The following is a 23,670-nucleotide window of genomic DNA, read 5'->3' as shown; positions in this document are numbered from 1 at the left end:
ATTTAATATTATAATTTGTAATTTTGGTCCAATTCAAAAAAAATTATCAATTTTGGTTTCACTCAAATAAAAATTTATCAATTTTAGTCCCAAGATGGTTAATTAGGATTGAACATAGTTATGTTCCTGCTTATGTTTTCGGCAGGTTATTGATCATTTTTTCAATATAATTATATTGCAAGTCATATTTATTATTTTGGTTAAAATTATTTGAGGAGTAATAGTAACTTGAATGTGATTTTATGTGAGAAAGTGTGGAATTGAAATAATGTGACGTCTTTAATTTAAAAATAAAAATAGCAAACGTGTATTGTTTTATATCTAGATAATTATGCATATTGTTTTATAGAATATAAAATTTTATAAAATATGTGTAAATGGATATAGATATGTAGCTATAATATTTATATGTAATTTATAAAATTAAGGGTAAATTATTTTTTTTGTCTCGAATTTTTTAATATTTTAATTTCGTAATTGGAAGTTATCTTAAAATATTGTGCTAAATTTAGCACCAAAAAAATTATATTTGGACCTCTCAAAAATAGGTTTGAAATTTTTAGGTTCATACTTGGCCGACATGGCAATGAATCGAGCTGTGTCTGAGCCTATGAAAGCCGGGCCGGCTTAGTTTGTGAGAATTAATATTTGAACTCTAATGTTTTTACATATACAATAATTAAAGAAATTTTGACAAAAAAAAACTGAGTTGAATTCGGACAGGCTGTATAATTAAAAAAAATTAGGCTATTATTTTTTTGCTAAATTTATGTATAATTTGTTTATAATAAATAATTTTATTAATTATAATTTTAAATAATAATTAATTTATTTTATTATTTTATTATTTTTAAATAAAGTTTTTCTTATAAATAAAAAGAAGGCGGATGTTTGGGAAGAAATGGTTTAAAGTTCGTAAATTAGATTCAGATCATTTAGGTAATGATTCAAATTAATTATATTATATTATTAACCCAATTAATTGAAAATTTTATAGATACAATATAAAATTAATTTATTTACTTAATTTTTAGATTGGAATTAATGTTGATTTATTTTAATTAATTTATTATTTAATTTATAAATTTAATACTCTCTCTGTCTTAAAGATATCATTTTTTATTTTTGTCATTATATTATTTTTTAATTTAGTAATTATATTGTTTATCTAATATAACTAATACCTTTACAATTTTTACTATATTATCATTACTTTTATACCATACAAATGTATTTTTGTCATTTTTAGTAAATCAATGTAATATTAATATTAAAAAATCTACTTGCAAAAATAAATACTACCAATTTTATGGAACGAAAGAAGTAGTTTTTTTTTTTATTGTATTTAATTTTTACTTAATTTATACAAATTATTTATTAAAATTGATATTTTAGAATAATTTGTAAATTTATTATTTAAAATCTCTCATTTTTTTTTTTATAAAAATATAAATTATTTAAACCGATTCGCGAAAACCAACCATGAGGGTGACAGACAAGTAGCAGCTACCGACCTGAAGGCCTCCACGCGCGGGAGCGTGAAGGGAACATGAAACAGCGTGCAAGGCTGAAAGAACCCATGCAAGGGACACGTGTCGCCTTCTCAAGCATTTGTCAAGATTCACATTTCCAATCAGTCTCCAGATTCTTCTAAACCAACGGCTCCCATCTTGCCATCTCATCCAAACTCCATTCTCCTCTACGTTTTCCCTTCCTTCCGTAGCTGCTTCACTCGTCTCTGCTTGCCGCTCACGTCCATGGCTCAATTGCTGCCGCCGGTCTGCGCTGATACGCTCAAATTCCGCACTCCACCGCAGATATTCTGTTCCAGAAATAGAGTTTTAATTAGAAACGGGGTGAATTGGAGCAGGGAAAGGGGAAACAGCGGTGTTGGCGGAAGAATTAGGGCTAACTCCTCTCAGGATCACGCGGCTGAAGCTGCAGATGATTATTATGCTGTGTTGGGACTGGTAATTTGTTTTGCGTAGTAATTGTGTCGAATTTGTCGGTGTTGTTAACGATCGGCTTTGATTTTGTTCGAGATTCGTTATTTTCTTCTGACTTGCTGAATTGGTGGTTACTGGTTAGTAATTAGTTCTTATTAACGCAATCATCGATTGATTTTTCGTAATTTTAACAGCGATTAGTTTGTGTTCGTCGAGCGGTATAAACAATCGTTCGAACATAGTAAGAGTTGTTTTTTGAATGGTAGGGTTTTAAGGTGATTTGTTGAACGGCAGAATGTTCTTTAGAATCATGAGGAATCCATGAAGTATGAAATCTGTTGAATAGAAAATTTTGGCGTAGGATTCGGATTGTATTTGTATAATCCCCTACTTGATTACATGTTTACATTCCTAATTTGATACTGAATCTTGATTTGATATTGTTTTCCAGGAACCAGATGCTACAACAGAGCAGATAAAGAAAGCCTACTATAGCTGCATGAAAGCTTGCCATCCCGACTTGAGTGGTGATGATCCAGAGACGACGAACTTCTGCATCTTCGTGAATGAGATTTATGCCGTATGTAATGTGCCACTGCTGCTGCTTTGATTTTTTTTTTTTTTTTGAAAAATGAATCATTTGTGGAATTTCTAAGGGAATGCTTTTTGTGTTCAGGTCCTCACAGATCCTGTGCAGCGAAAGATCTATGACGAAATTCATGGATATGCTGTGTCTGGGATCAATCCTTTTCTCGATGATTCCATCCCGAAGGATCATGTGTTTGTTGATGAATTTACCTGCATAGGTATGTCAAGATTTTACAGCTCAAGTTACATTGTTGTCCTGTTCTTATCTCATTGGCTTCAATTGTATGGTGTGTGATGTTAAAAAATGGTGTTACAGTTAGCGTAGAAATGTTTTTGCTTTATAACCAGTGAGCATTGCATGAACAGCTAAATTAATTAGTGATAGTGAAGGATCAGTTCTATAAACCATGAAAGTAGAATTTATTTGCTTATACGATTATGTCCACACATCGTAGTCCTTGTCCTGGCACAATTCCTGTGTGCTTCTTGCTTGATGGAACTATGTTGCCGCTAAAATTGTTTGTTGTGTAGACTTCTTTAATATTGATCCCCAAGTAAATGAATGCTCTATGTATGATAGAAGAAAGATCAAAGTATGTTCATGGTGCTTACTATCTTCATTTAAAAATTAAAATACAAACACGACACCTGCGCAGCGGGAAATTCTTCTCTATACAAGTTTTCGGATGAGGTTTTTGAACATAACTTAAAATATCTATGGTTTCTCAGAGCAATGGGTCAATAGTGAAAATCCATAATACAGTAATTGTAAACATATTATTTGGAAAGGGAATGGTCGAGGAATAAATAGATAGTTTCTATATGCAGGTTCATTGATCTAAAATATGATGATGGCCTCAGCTTCATTATACCTAGGATTTGACAACTTCTCATTTTCTTTGATTTCTTTGTTTAGGCTGCAAGAACTGTGCCAATGTTTGCCCAGAAGTATTTTCCATTGAGGAAGACTTCGGAAGAGCCAGAGCTTATTGCCAGATTGGAGTTCATGATTCAGTCCAAGCAGCTGTTGAGAGCTGGTAGGTTATGCTCCATTGATGGAGTTCTACAAACAATCTGTGGGAATGACATGTCCTGAAATTCATAATGGAAAAAATGAGGAAATATGTTTTCATCACCACCTCCTACTTATATTTGAACATTTTTCTTCGTGAGAGATAATTGTTTTTGTCAAGATTTCTTTTTAAATTCGTAACAGCATCTTGGGAATTTTGGATAAGTGTCATGAAATTTTGAGGCAATGATAGTATAATAGAGCTGTCTGATAGGTTGTTATCCGTCAACATTTTCTTTGCAACTTTTATTCTTGAAGTGATTCATTTGGGAATAACAAAATTGGTTCTTAACACTTTTCCAAATCAGCTTCCGATGAAGAAGAGCCTCTTCAAGATTGATTTGAGTTAGAGTTAGCGAGACTTTGCAAAGTAGTTAAGTTTTGGTGATAAGGATTTTGTATGACGAATCATTCTCATGATTTGAACATTATCAGATACTATTGAGGATAAATCTATGTTCCAAATGTTGAGTTTACCATTTTCATGCAGCTAAATAACAGGTTTGTTTCCATTTCAGTCCGGTCAGCTGTATTCATTGGACTTCTGCTGCTCAGTTATCGTTGCTTGAGGATGAAATGCGAAGGGTAGAAAGAGTGAACGTAAGTATACTTCTCATGTAATTTCTCACTTTTTAGTGGACACGTATCCTTGATGTAGGTGTGATATGTGTTCTTGTTCATTTATATATGATGTTGCTCGTCAGGTAGCCTTGATGCTCTCCGGCATGGGATCGACCTCTGTGAATGTGTTCCGCCTGGTAATTCACTAAGTCCAATATATTGATCTGCTTTTTTGTCTCTAAATGGGGAATGGCTAAAAATGTCTCCTTATATGTAATCTTTGATTTAAATAGTATGAAAAATATATTCTAATTGCAATTATCTAGAAAACTCTCTATAATTCAATCATTTTTTAAAGACAATAAAGAGTGTGCTTACTTGTGGTGTTTTGAGTTGTTTAGAATTTGAGGTTTTTTGGATTGAAAAATGGTTGGATGTGATATTTTAGTATTGTGTTTAGGTATTGAAAAAAATAATTTTCTTGTAGGATTTTTATTTTCTATTTTTTAAAATTAATGGAATATGTGTTATATTTAATATTCTAATGCTTGTTTATATAATTGCTGCAGGCAAGCTCCCGATGGGAAAAGAGGCAAGCTAAAGTCTTGGTAAGAATTTTACTTCTGTTGGGTGAATTAGATAAAAACCATATAAATTACATTTCTCATCTCAGCCTATGTTCTTAAGGAAAACGACTCTATTACGTGTTATTATATCACACAACAGTCTTCAAATTCCACCTTTTATGGGGTGAAAAAACGAAAGAAGAGAAAATTACTATAGTTGGAGGGGAATGTTAAAAGAATTAATGAAAAATTTCAATAGATCTGCTTTTAGGTAATGTGATTGTTTAGCAGTATATATTGCACATTTTATTTCGAACTTCGGATGCATTTTATCCGAGACGATCATGATTGGAGCATTATATTGCAGTATGCTGATCATCTCAACTGTGTACTTTGTTCTAAGCTAAACAACTGCAAACTATCATGGAAATTACTCCCTCCCTCTCACTCCAAAGGGACTTTTTGGAGTTTTGTAGTAGATTAAAAAATAATAGTATTTTATTGGTTAAAGAAAGTGTGTAAGAGATTTTAACATTTTTGCCCTTTTGATTTTATATATAGAGTAATTGTATGTGTAATGATATGTTTATAATTTAGATAAAAATTAAGGTTATTTTGATATTAGTGTATGATTACTTATACTATAGGACGAGACATACGAAAATAGTAAAAAATGTAATTTGAGTTGGGATAGACGGTTTTTAAATTCTTCATTTCCCTCCCCCAATACTCAACTTTTGTTACTTGTGGTTGTCCCAACTTAAATAATTGACGTTTGTGTTTTTCGTAATCTAAGATATAGAGTTGCTTAGCTGACCACTTTCTCCACAACATCTATTTGTTTTAATACAAATTAGCATCTGTGAACTTGTGCAAGTAAAAAGCATCTCTGTCTGTTGCAGCAACAAGCGAGAATAAGGATGATGAGGACACAAAGAGACTCCGGTAAAAAAACAGAGTCGTATTGGAGCAACCTATGGGGCAATGCCAGAGACAACGGAACTTCAGGTGAGTTTATAATCTGACATTCCCATAGTTCTGTGATCAAGTTAGTTTGGGAATGTCTTTCAAGTTCATTTCTCGGATTTTTGTTGTGAGGTTTGAAAAATTGTTAAGAGTATTATAACGTGAATTATCCCTCCATTCCTTAACAATCTATCTATTTTTTCATTTTAGTCCGTCCCATAACAAGTATCTATTTCATTTTTCAGTAACTGTACTATCTACTTAATATTACAGATACCCTTTCAATTTACAATATATTATACAAATGTCATTACCTTTATATCATATAATACTAATAAGGGTAGTTTAGTCTTTTTACCTATAATACTAATATTACTAAAACTTCGTGCAAAAAGTAAATTGATAGATAGATATGGGACGGAATGAGTATTTTGTATGTTTTTGTTATTTTTGTGTGTTTTTATTGCTTTTATTGTTATGTGTTATGTGTATACGATTGTATTCTATCTATTACTCTTCCGTCTTGGTCAAAAGTACTTTTTAGGCTTTTGTAGTAGATTAAAAAATAATAATATATATTAATTGTACGTATAATAATATATTTGTAATTTATATGAAAATTAAAAGTATTTTAATATTATTGTGTGGTTACTTTTATTATAATAGAAAATTGATATGACAAACAAAAATGATAAGAAAAAAATACTGACTATGGAGCAGGAGCATCATGCAGGAATAAAGCATTAAGTGAAAACACATTTCTTGTTGTAAATGATACTATAATATAAAATATACTCTCTCCGTCCCATATTTATCTATCTGTTTGTTTTTTGCGCGGAGTTTTAGGAATATTAGTATTATATTGAGATATAGTAAAAATAAGATAAAAAGACTATACTAACCTTATTAGATTATATGGTATAAAAGTAATGGTATATATTGTAAATTAGAAGGGTATGTGTAACGTTAGACAGATAGTACAATTACTATAAAAGAAAATGAATACTTTGTTATGGGACGGACCAAAATGGAAAAATTGATAGATTGTTATGGAGGGAGCGTTAACAAGTATCAAAAGATGTTTTGTTCTTTCTTTCTTAGTAGATTTTGGATATGAAGTGAATAGTTAACGGTTGATTTTGCAGAAGAAGAAGTGGAGGAGAGGACGTCGCGAGCGGCTGCTGCCGCCCGAAGGTGGAGAGAGTATTCCCGGAAAGGGGTCGGTAAGCGTCCCGATTTCAAACTACCGGAGGAGTCCATTTCTAACAAGGACTAGCCGTTGTGTATATTCCATTGCACTTGTTCTTAGTCTGATTCTTTCTTCATGCCATTGATTATATAATGCAAAAACAGTACATAATGTTGTTATAGAATATATGTATATATGTAATGGAATGTTGTGTTAGGCATCAAAGAATTCTGTCTTTGATTATTTGATATATAATGTATTTCACCCTTTTTTTTTTTTTTTTTTTTTTTTTTATTCCCTGGTCCTTTTGCTATGTTTTAGATAGAGCTGGAAAAAATTAACCTGATTCCATCTTAATAGTTGAGTTTGTGTTGAAATTTTTTATTTAATTAATAATTGGATCAAATTCGTTTAACCAATTTAATTAAATGGCTCAGGTTAAAGTATATATTTTCGACTTGAAAATAACTCGTCTAACTTGTTTAACTAATATTATTTTAAATTTAAATATATTTTCTAAATTTTATCAATACAATTCAATATTTATGGTTAATTTTATAAAAATAAACAATATCGTAGTGTTTGTTAATTTGATTTTTGAATATCGGTTTCATGATATGAATAAATAATTTTTTACTTTAATATGTCTATATATTATGCATTTGAAAATTTTGTTAATAGAAATTGTAATTTTAAAATGAAATTTAAAAATTTCAGAGTTAAACGAGTTATACAAGTCGGCTTCAGATTGACTCGATTAAGGTTGCAAATATCAACTCATTTAATTAAATGACTGTTCCAAATTTTGTAACCGATTTAAAGTTGATCCGAACATGAAGCCGACCCGATCTGATCTGTTTGTCAGCCCTAGATTTAGATAGAGAATTGTTTATTTATTTATTTGTGAAAGAGTTGAATATTAGGTTTCGAAATTTCTAGTTGTTTTAAGATTATTTTTGGGTGGGTTCTATCAAATTTGATATGGTTTATGAAATAAAGTTTTCTTCCTTTTTTTCTTTTTTTTCAAAAAAAAATATTATTTTTGTATATATATATAATATATATATATGATAATATAGAAACAAAATAAAAATAGAAATGAAGTATACAAGCATGGTTTTTTTAACAACTAAACAAATAATTATTTTAAAATATTAAAGTAAAATTTACAAGAAGGTATCTAGAAAGGATTTTAAAATATTAAAGTAAAATTTACAAGAAAGTATCTAGAAAGGATTTTAAAATATAATTGTATTAAAATAAATTAGGCTGGGGCTAGATAGAGTGGCTTGGGTCAGGGTTTGCGCTGGTCCATGATGGGTGAAGTAGTTAGTCCGGGCCGGGCCGGGCTGAGATAGATGGGTTAGGGTACCATAGACTGGGCTATAGTTGGTGGGCCAGTTAGAGTGGGCCGAGCTGGATTTATAGGGCCAATTAAATGGGTCGGGCTGGAGTACTTGGGTTAGATTGAAATGGGCCGGGCCAGACTGATTGGGCCACTGGGTCAAAAGAATGGGCCTTCCAGAGTTATTGGGCCTGACTGGAACAACATGGGCCAGAGTGGTTGGTCAAGGATAGATTGGGCCAGACTGGACCGGTCCGACTGGTGAACCTGACATGAATCGGCTGGGCTGATGTGGTTGGGCCAATAGCGGAACGGACCGGGTTGGGCTCTCATATTTGGGCCGAGTTGAAACTAGCGTAAAATGAGGTGGGTCTGGTTGGCTGGGCTTATTTTATATAGAATGTGGGCTTCCTCATGTGAGGAGCCGACCGTCATATTTTTCTTATTCTAATTAAACTATTTTAATAAATTCTGCTTCCATTTATTTTGGATATTATTAACAAATAATTAAAAAGTGTATTAATAAAAATAATTTTTATTTAATAAAAATATAGAATTCAAATCCAAAGTAACTAATTTAACTGCCTGTGATCGGCAACAGAAGAGATGTAACCATAAACTTGTCATCCACGTCAGACACTCACTCTCACCCTCCATTTTCATTCCCTTCTTTCCTTCCAGTCCGAAAATTCCTATTTTTGGTTCATACTCTCTCTCTCTCTCTCTCTCTCTCTCTCTCTCTCTCTCTCTCTCTCCTCTTCTTTCTTCTTCTCGTAATTAATTAATTAATTAATTAATAATTAGTTAAGTTGTTCTTCGTTTCATTGAATGAGGAATTGATTAAGCTTGCAGCAGTTTTCATGGCGGCTCGTAATTTTTCCAATCCGTTCGACGATGACGACGACGTCGACGTCAATCCTTTCGCGGTAATTAATTTTATTACACACTTTTTCCTAATTTAATTCAATTTAATCTGAATCGAATGCTTTTTTACATGATATATTCTCTCGAATTACAATGGCGATTTCCAGATATGGAATTTCTGGTGTTGATTTGTTCGAAAGGGACAGGTTTTCATAAAAAAAATTTCAATTGTTCGATAATTGAAGCTTCATCGATGTATTTTAGATTCACGATTCAATTTGTTAGTGCATCGAGATGTGTTTTTTTATTCATTCATCTCGTTTTCTCGATGTTTTGAAATTATTTTAGAACACTGTTCATGAACAATATATTTTTCAATTATTATTAGATCGGATATATATATTATATTGAATCAACAATTATCTTCTATGTAAAATATTACATCTAATATATATTTGCGTCGTATCCAATTTTTTAGATATGTTTTGAAAATGATATAGAGTTTTAATTAAAGGATATAAGAATATAGATTTAGCGATTTGAATAGAGAATTAATATATTTATAAATGTATATATATATTTTTTTAACGGTAAAAAAATTCAAAAATATAAATAAATCTAATCTTATGCTTTATTTAAATTTTTACTATTTCAAAACTGAATTTATTTATACACAATTATCTTTTTTGTTTCTTATTTTTTATTTTCTTCTTCGATTTTGGACAATTTAGACAAGAGTTAAGTTCAGTATGTAAAATTTGTTGGATCAAGAATTGTAGGATAATATTGGTAAGAAACTTTTTAATTCACTAGCTTAAGTTCTCTAGTTTCCTTTACGTTTTTGCGATTGTTATGTCATGTATATACGTCTTTATTTGGACAATTCTTTCGGCCTCCTCTCTTTGGGTATCAAAATTGTCTGAAATATTACATATTTACTACTAGAATTCGATAAGCTATTAAAACTCTTTTCGAACTATTTTGAGATCGGACTGATATAAACGTATATGATGAGTTCTTTCATTTGCCGTTGTAAATATGAGAGTGTCATTCAACAAGTATGTTCTGTTTACTTATAAGATTTTATCTATAATTTTACTATTTCAATTTTATTTTTCTTTCAAAAATATCAAATCAAACACCCAATTTTATTTATTTTATTACAATAAGATCTAATTTTACATTCAAAACATCACATCAATATCTATTTACATATTTTTATCGCATCCACTAAGCCTATGCATACTTCTTTTGTTCTAAGTTGTAATCATTATCGGTTACAATGTAATATTCTTACAACATTATACTACAATTAGTGTGCTGAATTTTATAATTCAACGAGATAGACTGTACACGATATAATTACATATAACACAAGATACAACGATAAGTAATATATAATTTATATTAATATAACACAAATATAATATATGAACCGACAACAATACATACTACAATTATCTTAGTACACAATATATATATATATATATATATCCATACAACATATTCTAACTATACCCACTAGGTTTAGTTGTGTTCTTTTAGTGGTTATTATTATTATCACTACAAAAGAATAATATATTTGTAACGAAATTTAGTCCTTAAAGTTCACGTAGTTAACGTAATTTCATCACTAATTCCGTCTCTAATGTCATTAGTAACGGAAAATTTGGATTTAAAGACCAAAAAACCTTGTTACAAAAATGATATTTTCTTGTAGTGTATTATTATTATATATTTTTAATATTTTTATTTTTTTTATAACTCATTTGGAATTTGCTATTTTAAGGTGAAATAATTTTTGAATAGAATTCAATTATGATGTTTTTAGAATGAAATTGAGGAATCAATCTCTTTGGTTGCACTATTCATTGTTTTTATTATTATTATTATTTTTTTTAAAATATCAAATTAAATATCTAATTTTATATTCAAAATATTGTATTACTTATTTATATAACATAACAATTATTTCAATTTAAAATTTTATCTCAGGACCAAAACCATGGGAAGGGTCAGGCAAGCCATGGCGGAGGAGCATTTTACATGACAGTAAGCTTTCTATATGTTGATATATATATATATATATATATAATACTTCGACTTTGCGGCATTCGACTAAATTTAAGCATTTTTTTCTTTTTCCTTCTGGTATTTTTTTTTTTTTTTTTATCTTATGGATGCATTATTTGTGTGCTGAGATTTTCAGAATCCAAGAAGTGATACCCCTTCGAGCTCGAAGCTCTCTCCTCTTCCTCACGAGCCAGCCGACTATAACCATGGCGCAACAGTCGACATTCCTCTTAATAACTCAAAAGTATATAGCGACGTATAAATTTAATGTTTGGTATAAAATCGAGAGTTACTCGGATGATTTTTTTTTCTTTCTTATTTTTCATAGGATTTGAAGAAGAGAGAGATGGAGCTCCGGGCTAGAGAAGCCGAACTAAACAAGTGGGAACAGGTCAGATCGATATAATGTGACTTTTTTTTTCTTTTTAGATTTCAAAAAGTATTACAAAAGAATTCTCTTGAAGTTTAATTTTTATTTTTATTTTTTATTATTATTATTTTTTAATTTGTTCTTCACTTAATGGCCTAGAGTTGCTAGCAAGCTTAAAATCGAGCCAAACTTTTCATTATGTGCTCAGTCATTAAGGTTTGGCTCCTATTTGTTCGTTTAGAGTCACGAGTTGAAAATATTATTTAATCTCATTTTGTTAAGGATTTTTTTTTTCTTTTTTTTTTTTCGTTGTATCTAAGTCAACTCAATTAAAATAGTTATTTATTTCTTTATTCATTTAAGTTTAAAATTTAAAAATCAATTCAATTATTTAATCTTTTGGTACATCACATGTATAAAGTGTTAGAATGCCTTTGTCTATTCTATTTTATATAAGTGCTATGTTAATATATCTTATATGCTATCAATTGTAGTATGTGCTATATGGATTTTCATGATGTCCGGTCAATTTTTGTATTGTATTTGTATTATTATATAAAATATATATAATTTGACGTCGAGTTATATTTCATGTGTTGTCGGTATATATTTTGTGTGCTGTAAAATTTTATATATGAAAATTGGAGTATTAATTTATGCTTTGTTTAGATATGATTTTTTTTTTTTTAAAGTTACAAAAAAAATTTGAGAAATAGTAAAAGATTGAATATTTAATATGATATTTTGTAAGAAAAAATAAATAATATTTTATTTTTTATTAGTTTTTTGAAAACATCACAATGAATAGCGCCAATAATGGTTTTGGGTTATATATATAATCTATTTTCAATACAATAGTCTTATTTATCATTTTTATCCGTCCAAAAACAATAGTTTTATTTTTATAAATAACAATATCACTATAAAACTATTTTTACTTTTTCATTATTATTACATAATTGTCACTACTTTTTACACTAATACACTCACAAGGGTAAAAAAGTCTTTTACTCATATTTTTTTTTAGCAACTATCAATATAATATCAATATTCATTAAATCTCGTACCCAACACAACCAAGACTATACTTCTAGGACGAGTGAGTATCAAACATTTGCAAACAAAATTCGAGCTCATTCATAAGCATAACAACTCATAATTTGTATTTGTATAAAATTCATTTACTTTAAGAAACGACTATTTATCGAGCTTGAATGAGTTGAACTACCGAACAACTCATTCATTTTATAGTTCTACTTAAAACTCGAATCGATATATTTTTTTTGCGTAGTATAAAAAAAATACGTTATTTCTAATCAAAGGAATGACTTTGTGATGTTGTGTAGGAACTGAAAAGGAGAGAAGATGCCATCAAACGATGTAATAGTTTTGACTCGTACATTTCTTAGATACACATATCCGTGCTATTAGCATTCTCTTACAACATAGGCCTTTAACACATTGTTATACTTTCCGGTTCCTATTTTAGCCGGAGGGCTAGGCGAGAAAAAAAATTGGCCGCCATTCTTTCCCCTTATCCACAACGACATTGCGAATGAAATACCGGTCCATTTACAGAGGATGCAATACGTCGCATTTACAACATTCTTAGGTATTATCGCCAATCCTTCTCCTTTTTTAATATGTCTATATTCTTAATAGTTTCATAGATCGATATGATACAAGTATTATTTCCAAGAATTATTAATCGAAGGATCCATAATTCGTAGTTTTTCGTATGCAGGTTTGATACTATGTCTTCTATGGAATTTTATCGCAATTAGCATAGCATGGTCGAAGGGAGCAGGTTCGTGTCGCGGTGTATTAGATTCTAGAGTTATGTTCTTTTTATTTATCTATTTATTTATTTTTGGTCTTTTTACTATGCAAACTCATAATTTCTTATAAAAAAATATACATAATTTTCTATATAAAATATTACGTCCAAAATACTATTTCACATAAATTATAATAAAAAATCAAAATATAGAAATACAAAAAGTACACACCTAGGAGTGTTTTCGCTTGTGTTTTTATTAAATATATATTAGAAATAGATACAATATCTTTTAAGAAATAATGACAGATTGAATGTAAGCATAAATAATATGTGTATATGTACAAGTACTGCAAGAAAATAATACTTTTATAACAAAAATTTTTCATTCTTAAATTTATTTTTTTCTGTTACTAATAACATTAGAAATATAATTAGAGATATATTTTATTAAATTTCATTCCTAAAGTTCTTGTAGCTAAGGCTATCCGTCCTTAATTTTCGTTACAAATGCGTTTCTGTTTTTGTAGTGAAGTGATTCACACCCTAGGGTTTCTTTGAGATTTTTGTGATCTGTAAAAATGGTGATGGATTTTATAACATTCTCTTCGTATACGTATACGTAGATCCAACTATATGGTTTCTCGCTATCATTTATCTCATAACCGGTGTTCCATCAGCCTATATGTCGTGGTACCGACCTCTTTATCGGGCAATGAGGTATCTAAAAATAAGCTTCTTTTTTTGCTATTTTTGACATTAAGCGCACATCTTTTCTCGTACTTTGATTTTATATTTTGGTATTTCTTGATTTCATTTATAGGACGGAGAGTGTTCTCAACTTTGGATGGTTCTTCTTATCTTACATGGTAAGTATGTCTATATGAAAAGGAAAAATTGTAAATTTTGTCTTGTGTATATCAATATTTAACATTTACACAATATATATATATATATATATATAGACACCCATTCATAATTTGATTAATTAAGTTTCAATCATTTATAATTTTAGTTATAATTGATCATAAATTCGAATTAGAACCAAAATTGTGAATAAACAAGCTTATTCAAATAATGAAAACGATAGAATATCAAATAAAAACGATAATTGATTGTACATATTTGACAAAAATTACTCTTTCCTCCCGTATAAAATTTATCGTAATTTGACTTACTTGCCTCTTCATCTTTTGCTTACGTACGTAGGTCCACATTGGCTTTTGCGCATTCGCCACGGTGGCTCCTCCGATGATTTTTAGAGGGGATTCTCTAACGTATGTCTTCTTTCGATATTCACTTTGCATGATAAGTTATTTTGCTATTTTAGTCTTCAATGTGAAAAATTAGAGATATATAAAGCTTATGTTCTAACGTAAATATATAAAAGATTTTGTGCGTTGGGATGGACTTGTGACCGTGTCCAAACCTCTGATACCTCCGCGTCTTATTTGCCACACATGGTTCGCTTAAATATAATTTGTCTTTTCAAACATAATTTGCAAACTATTAAGTTTAGCGCATTAAAAAAGTAGTGATTGTGGGTTCAAGTTTTACATGTTTAAACTTGTTCATTTGTAAAAAACTTCAACTCCCATGCCTATGTAATATTTGTTTAATTTTTACACATAGATTGAACAATATTTATATTTTATATATGATAAGTAGTGTGATAAAAATGTATAGACCAAAGTAAAGTTGTAAGTACAAGAATCCAAACTTATAACAATAAAATAGTGATATTGTAGTAATTTAGGGAGAAAAATTAAAATTAGGGATATTTTATTATTTACGGGGAGATCATATTTACTAAATTAAAATTCAATATATTGATATAAACCAACCCACAATAGTAACATAGATACATCGTTATACAACATCAGTTAACACTGAAATAAAAGCAATTTAAAACGACAAAAATACGCCTTAAATCCAAAAAATTTTACCCAAGTCTCTATTCAATTTGCTGATGTTGTTCCATTTGGTCTCATCGGCAGCGGAATCTTGCCGGCAATCGGATATTTTACCTCGGACGCTCTTATGGGGGTACTAAAAACTGTTAAATACGGATATTCTTCAAGAATGTATGCCCATATTTCGATTAATGACCATTTTTACTCGATTTTATTTGCAGGTACTTTACCTTGTGGGCGCTATACTCTTTTGCATCGAAGCAACAGTTAGCGTATGGGTTATTCAGGTTAAAAATACGAGCTTATATATATATATACATATGTTTTTGTATGTATCTATGTTGTTCGATCTTCTAACATTGGGAACAATTCGATTCCACAGGAAGTTTACATGTATTTTAGAGGAAGCGGGAAAGCCGCAAAATTGAAAAAAGAGGCTAAATCAACGATGATGTCGGCACTTTGAGATTGTCCGGGAAAAAATTGTTAGTTTCTTGAATTCTTAGGTCGGATTATTTTGATATATGTTGTTACTTACACACATTCGAAACGATGTGCTTTTTGTTTACATGTTTGTTAAAAATTGCAATTACGGTATATATGCTTTAAACCAAATGCATGAAATACTCTGTATAAATATTAGGTAAAATTTTTAAAAATTATAATATGTGGTTTGAAAAATTATATCATAAAATTGTATAGTTTTTCATTGTTTTTTAAAAAAATATTGTACAAAATCTTTTAAAAATTATGTGAAACTCCCTTATCGGACAAAAGAATAATACTCCACCCATCTAGCTAGAAAGTATATATATTTCTATTTTGGGATGTCCAATTACAAAGTAATCATTTCATTAAATATATATTTTTTTTACACAAATATCTCTACTTTACATCACATCATTACTTTTATATCAAAAAAATAAATGCAAAAATGCCATTATACTACTTTTACCTACCCACTATAATTAAACTACTATTATTTTTTAAACTCTGTGTCCAAAATAAATGTATACTTTTTGCTTGGACGAACAGAGTATGAACCGATCGAATTTTACAAATAATCTTGCCTAAATTTTAAGAAACCATATTAGCATTAAGTGTTGCATGACGTCAACCAACATGATATTGACCTTTTTCTTCTTTTTTTTTTTTTTTTTTTTCTAAGTCTCACCTCCACTCATTCGTCATCGTCTATATACAAAATTTGTAAAGATTGTATATCGACGAGAAAAACAATAATTATTTTTTGGATATGTGAAGACTACATAATAAAAAATTGAATCCAAACCATAAACTTACCATAAAAACATATTAATTTCTTTTACAAAATATTGTACTCCCTCCGTCATGACATAAAATATATATTTATTTTTTTTTTAAAAAAATAGATTAAAAGATAATAATATTTTGTTAGTTAGTATAAATGTATAAAATAATATTGATATTTTTCTCTTTACAAGTATAAAGAAATAAATATTTTTTGTAATAATTAAGAATATTTATATATACATATATATATATATTACTCTACTATAATAAAAAATAAATAATTTTTAGGGGACATACGAAAATTAAAATAAATACATTTAGTTTGAACGAGAGAATAATTAAATTAAAATTGAAATAAAATTTTTAAATCAAAATAAAAACCAAAATAAATCCTTAAAAGCAATGAAAATTTGATTATTTAATGTAATTGTTGAATCCAAATCCAAAAAAACCAGATAAAACAGAGCATGGGTACCTTAGTCCCCGTGACAAATCAGCCCTCAAACACTCAAGTCCTCATGCATGTGCAAAAGGGGCCCAAAGGACGAGGACTAGGATTCGCCATGGCCAGGGACCCACATGTAAGAATACACCCTTAGGGTGTGTTCGGTTGTGGGATTCTATCTCAAAATTACTATTTATTTTTTTTTAAAAAAAATATCAAATCAAACACTTATTTTTTATTTTTATATTATATTAAAAATCAATTTTATATTCAAAACATCAAATCAACGTCTACGTCATATCACTATTTTAATTCAAAATTTTTACTATTCAAATATTAACTCAAAATTCAAATCCTCAAACAAACACACTCTCCACTGTGGGCATCTCAAAAAAAAATGTACCCCTAAATATATATAAATAAAATTTTTTATTTATAATAAAATATAAATAATTAAATAAAATAATTTTCTAATATTTTTAGATAAAAAATAATATAAAAATATATTTCTAAATTTTTTAGACATATAAGATTTGAACTCAAGATTTCAATATTAAAAATTTGTGAGTGCACTATCAAACTACTATCCTTTATAATTACATATATCAAATATATTTTACATATAAATGTTATAAATGTATAATATAAATATATATCAGGTCCCTTATTTACCGTGGGCCCTGGGTGGGCGCCCCTTCCGTCTGGGTCCAAGGCTAGTCCTTACTCGGAGAAGATAAAAACTCTTTCTTCTCGTTTTTCAAAAATTTTGGTAAACAGATTTACAAAGATGCAGAGTCTCGAAAAATCATAAGTCCTTAGGATAATTCGACCTTAAAGACTGCCTAGCCCTCGCGACGGTCTGGCCCCTAATGGCAATTCGGCCTCCAAAGAACTCCCGTTCTCAAGGCCGCTTAGCCCTTGGCCCTCAAGTCGGCATTAGTTCTCAAGGCCACCAGCTTCCAGCTCTCGTAACGGTCTAATCCCCGGGATTTCTCTAAACCCCAAGATCTCCTCGGGAGGACTATCTCTCAATGTGTTCGGGTCTTTATGATTATTCGGTCCTCTTGGTGGTTCAGTCTCTACACCACTAAAAAAATCCACGTTTAGAAGAGATCAATGACAATTAATGGACATAGGATTAAACATAAGATATGACTGAGAACAGACTTGACCAACGAGGACATAATAGAGAAGTTGAAAGAACCAATCCCTACAAACTAAGAAGCGGAAGAGAGAGAGGTTGTTCATAGTTTCAGGGGCTATAAACAAACATTAGGATACACATTTGCACACTAGATTCACTACGCAAAATATTTTATCATTTTTAAAATTAATTTTTTAGTTTCACAACTAGACTTCTTTTATCATTTTAGTTTCATAGTTGGAGTTTGTCGCAAACTAGTACTGTAAGTGAATTTTTATTTTTATTTTTATTTTTATTTATTTTTTTATAATTTTAGTCTTCCAGCGCCGAAGATGCCATGTGGCTCGTTGAAGGACACGTGTCCGCCAAGTCAGCGACATCTGACGGATATATAAATTTTTATTTTTACTTTATTTTTAATTTTCAAAATATTTCTTGAAAATTTTTAATTTTTACAAAAAAGACAAAATAAATAAATATTTTTTTAAAAAAAAATCTACGTATCCGCCCATGTGTCGTTGATTTGACGGACACATGTCCTCCCCGAGCTATACGGGTGCCACGTAGGCATCTCTGGCGCCGGATGAATAAAAGTGTGAAAATTTTTCAATTAGGAGAGTAGTTTGCGACATGCTCCAATTACGAGACTAATATGATAAAAAAATTTAGATTCGAAAAAAAAAAATCAATTTACCCTGCATATATATTTATCTAGTTAATGTTAGGTCTTTAGCTTTACTTTTGTTGCACTTTATTTTTTCAGTTCTTTATATTAATTTTAATTCTTTAGAGTTTGGCTAGGTCTTGAATTCGAGCGTCGCCATATGCATATGCAAATTTTGGGAGATTGTTTATATATTGTCCCCAAAATTGGATCTCTTTCTCAACACTTTCCATAAGAAATTTTTTGGAGTACTTTCGGTTTTTTTTTTTTTTTTATTATTTTTTATTTTGTATATACACTCAAATATCGAGAATTTTCTCCAAATATAATTCAGTTGATTTTTGAACACATGTGTATATAATCAGGATAATTTCAGTCTGAACAGAGGCTATTATTGAATTCTATGTTTGAAAGTTCCAATTGGTTTTGTCTGGGCTCACATCGATTCCATGGCAGCAGCCATTGTTGAAGGCCTTTTGTCGAATCAAATGGCGGTCCAGTAGTTGGGCTTTAAACGCCCAAATCTTGTTTCCAATTCCTCATCCTTTGCATATTCTTCGAATTAATCGCTGTGGCCACCTAATTCCTTCTCAGAATTCCCCGGATTCAACAAATAGAATTGTACATTTTTACAGTTATGGAAATTCTGAGAGCTGTTAAAGCCCCAAAATCAGGAGTCCCGTTGACGGATAATCGATACAGTTATATTGATCGAACGAGAAAACCCCCCAGTTTTCGTTGTCAATTGAATTTCAGTTCCCGACGTAGTTTCCATCGCATTGAAACTCGGATATTAGTATTGCGCAGTAGCAGTTACGATGAAGTCGGCCCGATTGCCCAGCAGACTTCCGAGGATAATCCGATTTCTGTGGACTTGGAGCCGATTTCCAGTGAATCTCAGTTCGATCGAGTCGTAGCTGAGGCGCAACAGCTCGAAGAATCAGTAATCATTTTGTGGCAAGTCCTTTGTATATAAATACATATATATATATATATATATTCCTTTACATTGCACGGCTAGGTTTGTTTCATTTGTTGCTTTCGCCTGAGTTCTTGTTAGGTTTTGCCTAGGGTTAGTTGCTTTGCTTGGCATAATCTAATAATGGTGGATTTCCGTACAATTGTGTGTTTGTTATTTGAGTTTTAGCTGATTTGTGTGTATCTTGTGAATTCTGTTGCCTTTTAATTCCAAATATGTGTTTACTCTTATTCTTTCGGATTGTATGTTCTCAAAAAGGAATAATTGTAGGGAGGAGATCATGAAGATAATAAGTGTTCTTATGAAAATTTCAGATACATAGGGTGTTTGTTTGTTTTGGTGTGTCTTTGATTTTTCCGATGTTTTCGATTTGAATTTTTTTAAACCATCTGAATCTTGTGCTCAATTGTGATTATCTATCTCAATTTGTGCCCATCATCTTGCTTTTTCTGAAACTGGTCACTAGAACTCTCAAGCATTGTAGCTCCATCGCTTACAAAACTAATGCTGATCAGCAGAATTGATCTTCAGATTTCTTATATAGTTCAAAAAATTTGTTATAACATATAAGCGTCCAATATATTTACACTGTAGTTCAATAGTTTTATTGTATAGTTCGACAGTTTTTACTTTTGTGTCATTTCATATAGCTTAATAATTTATAACTTAACACGGTGCTAATTCTTTTATATGGTTTTAAATATCTTGTATATAGTTCAATAGATTTCTTTTATATCACTCAATAGTACACTTCTGAAATAAATGCAGTACATGATCCAATCCCTTTTTCAGATTTAAGATAAGTTTTTAGATATTGTTCTGTTTCTTCGAAGGAAACACTATCTTACATTAGATTACATTGTGCAAAAGCATGATTTACAATTTGTGCATTTAATATTAGTACTGGTTTAGGGTTAACAAACATATTTGGGTACTTTGTTCATGAACAACCGAAACACAAACACCAAAAAAATGTAGAATGTTATTTCCGGACATAAACAAACATTTTGTTATCGGGTCACTTTTATTATTTGAAGACCATAGGCCTTTTCTTGATCACAGAATTGATGCTGGAGGAACTATACCCGTGTGAACTTCGCCCCCAACTGAAGGTGTTAATGGCAACAATAATCAGAAAGATATTAAACTCTTAGATCGTAGTGACTGTTAACTTGACTCAATAGAAAGTGAACGATTTAGTTAATTGAGTTCACAATAATTCTCTGCTTGTTTTGAAAATGAAGGTGTATTGAGGCAGTAAAGATTGTTTGAATTTTTTCTTGGAAAAATGCTCGAATAGTCAGGCAATCAATCTTAAGTTAAGTTCCAGTTTAAGCACTTTGCTCCTGAAAAAAAAAAAAAAAACAATTCCTTTGGAATTTTGAAACAGGGAAGTATTTGGAACACGATATGAATGATCGACTTTATTTTTTACCTGGCAACTTCAGATGCTGAGTGTAGTTTCTGTATTTTTATTTCTATTTGTGTGGTTTGGCCGAGCTTGATAAGCATTTGAATTTGTAGGATGGCAAGCTGGTGCCGTAAGTGTATATATTTGAAGCCGAAGCTGGAAAAATTAGCTGCAGATTACTATCCCAGGTCAGCCATAGAAATGAAATTTTTCTTTCTTCCATTGCTCAACAATCTAATCTACAAAGGGTATCATATTTTGGCCCTTTTCTTGTTGAGCTTCACTTTTACTTGTGATCGAAGATCTTATCTTTGGTTCAGCAATTTATTTTCTCCTACATTTCTACCGGTGCATTTCAGAGGTATCGTGTTGATTAAACCTTTGAATTTTACAGAAGCTGGTGTCCAAAAACGATTTTTACTTGGGATCACCATTCTTTTTTCTTTTTTTTTTGGGTAATTATGAAACATCAATTGAAGAACTCTATTCAAACATAGTTCATGTTTTATCGAATTTACACATTGTGTCGAGGGTGATATTTTCTGTGTAGTGAGTATGTATCTCAGCAGGTATTTACTTCTTGTTTAGAAAGTGAAATGTTGTACTCCCCGACTAGATAGAATGATGTTCTGAATTTCATTCATATATATATATATATATATACTGATGCTAATTAGATATGTCATCCTTTCAAATAAAGGTTCAAGCTAATATTGAAATTTGTTAATTCTGATGCTGTTTTTGCAGTGTAAGGTTTTTCTCCGTTGATGTCAATAATGTTCCCCATAAACTTGTTGTTCGTGCTGGGGTCACTGTGAGTAGCTAATCCTTCTCCACAATTAAAATGTCTCTTTATTTTTAATAGTAAAAGTTTGAATCGAAAATACATTTTGGATGCTATTTTTATATTTAAAATAGGTATTGAATGTGATGTATTGAATGAAAAATAAGATTTGAGTATGATATTTTAAATGAAAAATAAGTATATGATTTGAAGGTTTTTAAAAGAACGAATTTATGTTATTGTCGAAAGAAATAAATTTGAAAACACAAAACACACTTTCTTTGGATTCCTCTTTTTCGTCACTATGGGGGAATGTTTTCTTGTGTTTTAAGATGTTTTTGGCCGTTTTCGATTCAAATTTTTTTTTTTCGTAGAAAATAGTCGCTGGACTTCATGTTCTATACGGAGTTTATGTATAGAAAATGACTTTTTGGGTTTATTTTTCTCGGCTTTGTTCTTTCAAATTTTTTCCCACACGTTTTTTTGAAAAAACTTAATACACTACATACATTCGTTATTTTATATTTCCTACATAATTCTTTATACCTCTGATAAAAATTTTATTTTCCGAGAATCTCACAAAACAAACATCCCTTCGTTTCTTTTTTTTTAATCTTGTGTAATAAAAGTAACAATAAGCAACACTTCGCTTCATTCGCTACAAGAATTTCCTTTACCTTTCAGTTTGCACCTGTAACTTATTTTCATCTTTCAATTTTTTCTGCACATATATATATATATAAATTGGACACAAATGCGAGCAGAAGATGCCGACAATACAGGTAAACCTACTTCAATAGCCTGTTTTTTCAAGTTTATAAATCTTCAAATTATACAGCTACATATTTTTTTCGACAGCTTTGGAAGGATGGTAAGAAACAGGCAGAGGTGATCGGAGGCCACAAAGCACATTTCGTGGTGAATGAAGTTCGAGAAATGATCGATAATGAAGATGGCATGTAATTACCATTTCTGTTTCCCCAACAATACTCAGAAAAGTCGATGACCGCAGAGCCGTGGACATTCTACGCTCGAACAAAACAACTTGTTGTGCCTCTCGTCGTTCTACAGCTACACAGCAGCCGATTTTCGGCGTCGTTGAGCTAAGGATTTTGGTAATTTTTATTTTTATTTTTGTTTTATTTTTGTTTTATTTTTACTGTAATTGTTACTAATTTTTACATGGAAAAAAGAGCAAGGGATTGTCAATAACAGGGGAGGAATAGATCTTGGTTAGTGAGTATTGTATGTTTAGACTTCAGGGAGATTCACAATTCTGTTAGGAAATTTTCAAAAAATGAATTATCAGTCTACATACTCATATCTATTTCTATTTTTTTTTTTTTATCTTGCTCAAATATATTTATATATTAAAATAACATAAAAAGTTATTTGCGATTTATGAAAATTGCATATGTTATTTTGCCTATATTTAATATATAAAATTTTTTATTTCTATAAATTAATCTATATTAATTATGCATATATATTATATTATGTAAAACTTTATTGTATAAAAAATAATAAATACTACTTCATCTACTTAATATCTTAATTTTCCAAAACTTTTTCACATTTTTAATAATTAATAAAAAAAAATACCACAAATTCTAAAAAAATGTATTTATTTAGTATTTATAGTTATAGATATTTCTTTTTATAAGATATATAAAAATTATAAAAATATTTAAAGAAATAATGTTTTGTTTATTTTTATTGACTTTTAGTTTATAAATTTATT

The 23,670-nt window shown here is 30.0% G+C and overlaps 3 protein-coding genes across 4 annotated transcripts; all 3 read left to right on the top strand.

The window, feature by feature from the left end:
• The first annotated feature begins 1,543 nt into the window (after positions 1-1,543).
• Positions 1,544-7,156, top strand: LOC127250574 (chaperone protein dnaJ C76, chloroplastic-like). The gene is made up of 9 exons (XM_051273931.1): positions 1,544-1,970; positions 2,398-2,526; positions 2,623-2,752; positions 3,451-3,571; positions 4,125-4,206; positions 4,311-4,364; positions 4,737-4,775; positions 5,636-5,741; positions 6,845-7,156. Exons 1-9 carry the CDS (start codon positions 1,758-1,760, stop codon positions 6,973-6,975), a joined length of 1,005 nt encoding a protein of 334 aa, XP_051129888.1. The 5' UTR covers positions 1,544-1,757; the 3' UTR covers positions 6,976-7,156.
• Positions 7,157-8,915: 1,759 nt separating this feature from the next.
• Positions 8,916-15,827, top strand: LOC127250475 (secretory carrier-associated membrane protein 1-like). Of its 2 annotated transcripts, XM_051273778.1 has the most exons (14): positions 8,916-8,934; positions 9,086-9,159; positions 11,093-11,149; positions 11,307-11,414; positions 11,499-11,561; positions 12,887-12,920; positions 13,030-13,152; positions 13,285-13,347; positions 13,944-14,037; positions 14,141-14,186; positions 14,527-14,594; positions 15,315-15,363; positions 15,452-15,517; positions 15,613-15,827. In XM_051273778.1, the coding sequence occupies exons 2-14, from the start codon at positions 9,094-9,096 to the stop codon at positions 15,694-15,696; spliced, it is 921 nt and encodes a 306-aa protein (XP_051129735.1). In that variant the 5' UTR covers positions 8,916-8,934; positions 9,086-9,093; the 3' UTR covers positions 15,697-15,827. The 2 variants fall into 2 exon arrangements, with proteins under 2 accessions (XP_051129735.1, XP_051129736.1); XM_051273779.1 differs by lacking the exon at positions 8,916-8,934 and having other exon boundaries at positions 9,089-9,159; positions 11,299-11,414.
• A 3,332-nt stretch (positions 15,828-19,159) lies between these two features.
• LOC127250687 (thioredoxin-like 3-2, chloroplastic) lies at positions 19,160-23,250 on the top strand. Its single transcript, XM_051274087.1, has 5 exons — positions 19,160-19,712; positions 21,259-21,333; positions 21,893-21,959; positions 22,694-22,711; positions 22,788-23,250. Exons 1-5 carry the CDS (start codon positions 19,393-19,395, stop codon positions 22,890-22,892), a joined length of 585 nt encoding a protein of 194 aa, XP_051130044.1. The 5' UTR covers positions 19,160-19,392; the 3' UTR covers positions 22,893-23,250.
• The last annotated feature ends 420 nt before the right edge of the window (positions 23,251-23,670 follow it).

Source organism: Andrographis paniculata, unplaced genomic scaffold (genome assembly GCF_009805555.1).
Source record: "Andrographis paniculata isolate CXL003 unplaced genomic scaffold, ASM980555v1 Contig37END, whole genome shotgun sequence".
Lineage (NCBI taxonomy): Eukaryota > Viridiplantae > Streptophyta > Magnoliopsida > Lamiales > Acanthaceae > Andrographis > Andrographis paniculata.
Note: the sequence above shows the minus strand (reverse complement) of the source record. Positions and strands in the feature narration are given on the sequence as shown.

Bases quoted from the DNA above. Each gene is read 5' to 3' on its own strand.
- LOC127250687 (XM_051274087.1), top strand. From the start codon at position 19,393: ATGGAAATTCTGAGAGCTGTTAAAGCCCCAAAATCAGGAGTCCCGTTG. The intron at 19,713-21,258 runs GCAAGTCCTTTG...TTGAATTTGTAG, and splicing joins GAATCAGTAATCATTTTGTG to GATGGCAAGCTGGTGCCGTA. The intron at 21,334-21,892 runs GTCAGCCATAGA...CTGTTTTTGCAG, and splicing joins GCTGCAGATTACTATCCCAG to TGTAAGGTTTTTCTCCGTTG.
- LOC127250574 (XM_051273931.1), top strand. From the start codon at position 1,758: ATGGCTCAATTGCTGCCGCCGGTCTGCGCTGATACGCTCAAATTCCGC. The intron at 2,753-3,450 runs GTATGTCAAGAT...TTCTTTGTTTAG, and splicing joins TGATGAATTTACCTGCATAG to GCTGCAAGAACTGTGCCAAT. The intron at 5,742-6,844 runs GTGAGTTTATAA...TTGATTTTGCAG, and splicing joins CAGAGACAACGGAACTTCAG to AAGAAGAAGTGGAGGAGAGG.
- LOC127250475 (XM_051273778.1), top strand. From the start codon at position 9,094: ATGGCGGCTCGTAATTTTTCCAATCCGTTCGACGATGACGACGACGTC. The intron at 9,160-11,092 runs GTAATTAATTTT...ATTTTATCTCAG, and splicing joins TCGACGTCAATCCTTTCGCG to GACCAAAACCATGGGAAGGG. The intron at 13,153-13,284 runs GTATTATCGCCA...TTTCGTATGCAG, and splicing joins CGCATTTACAACATTCTTAG to GTTTGATACTATGTCTTCTA.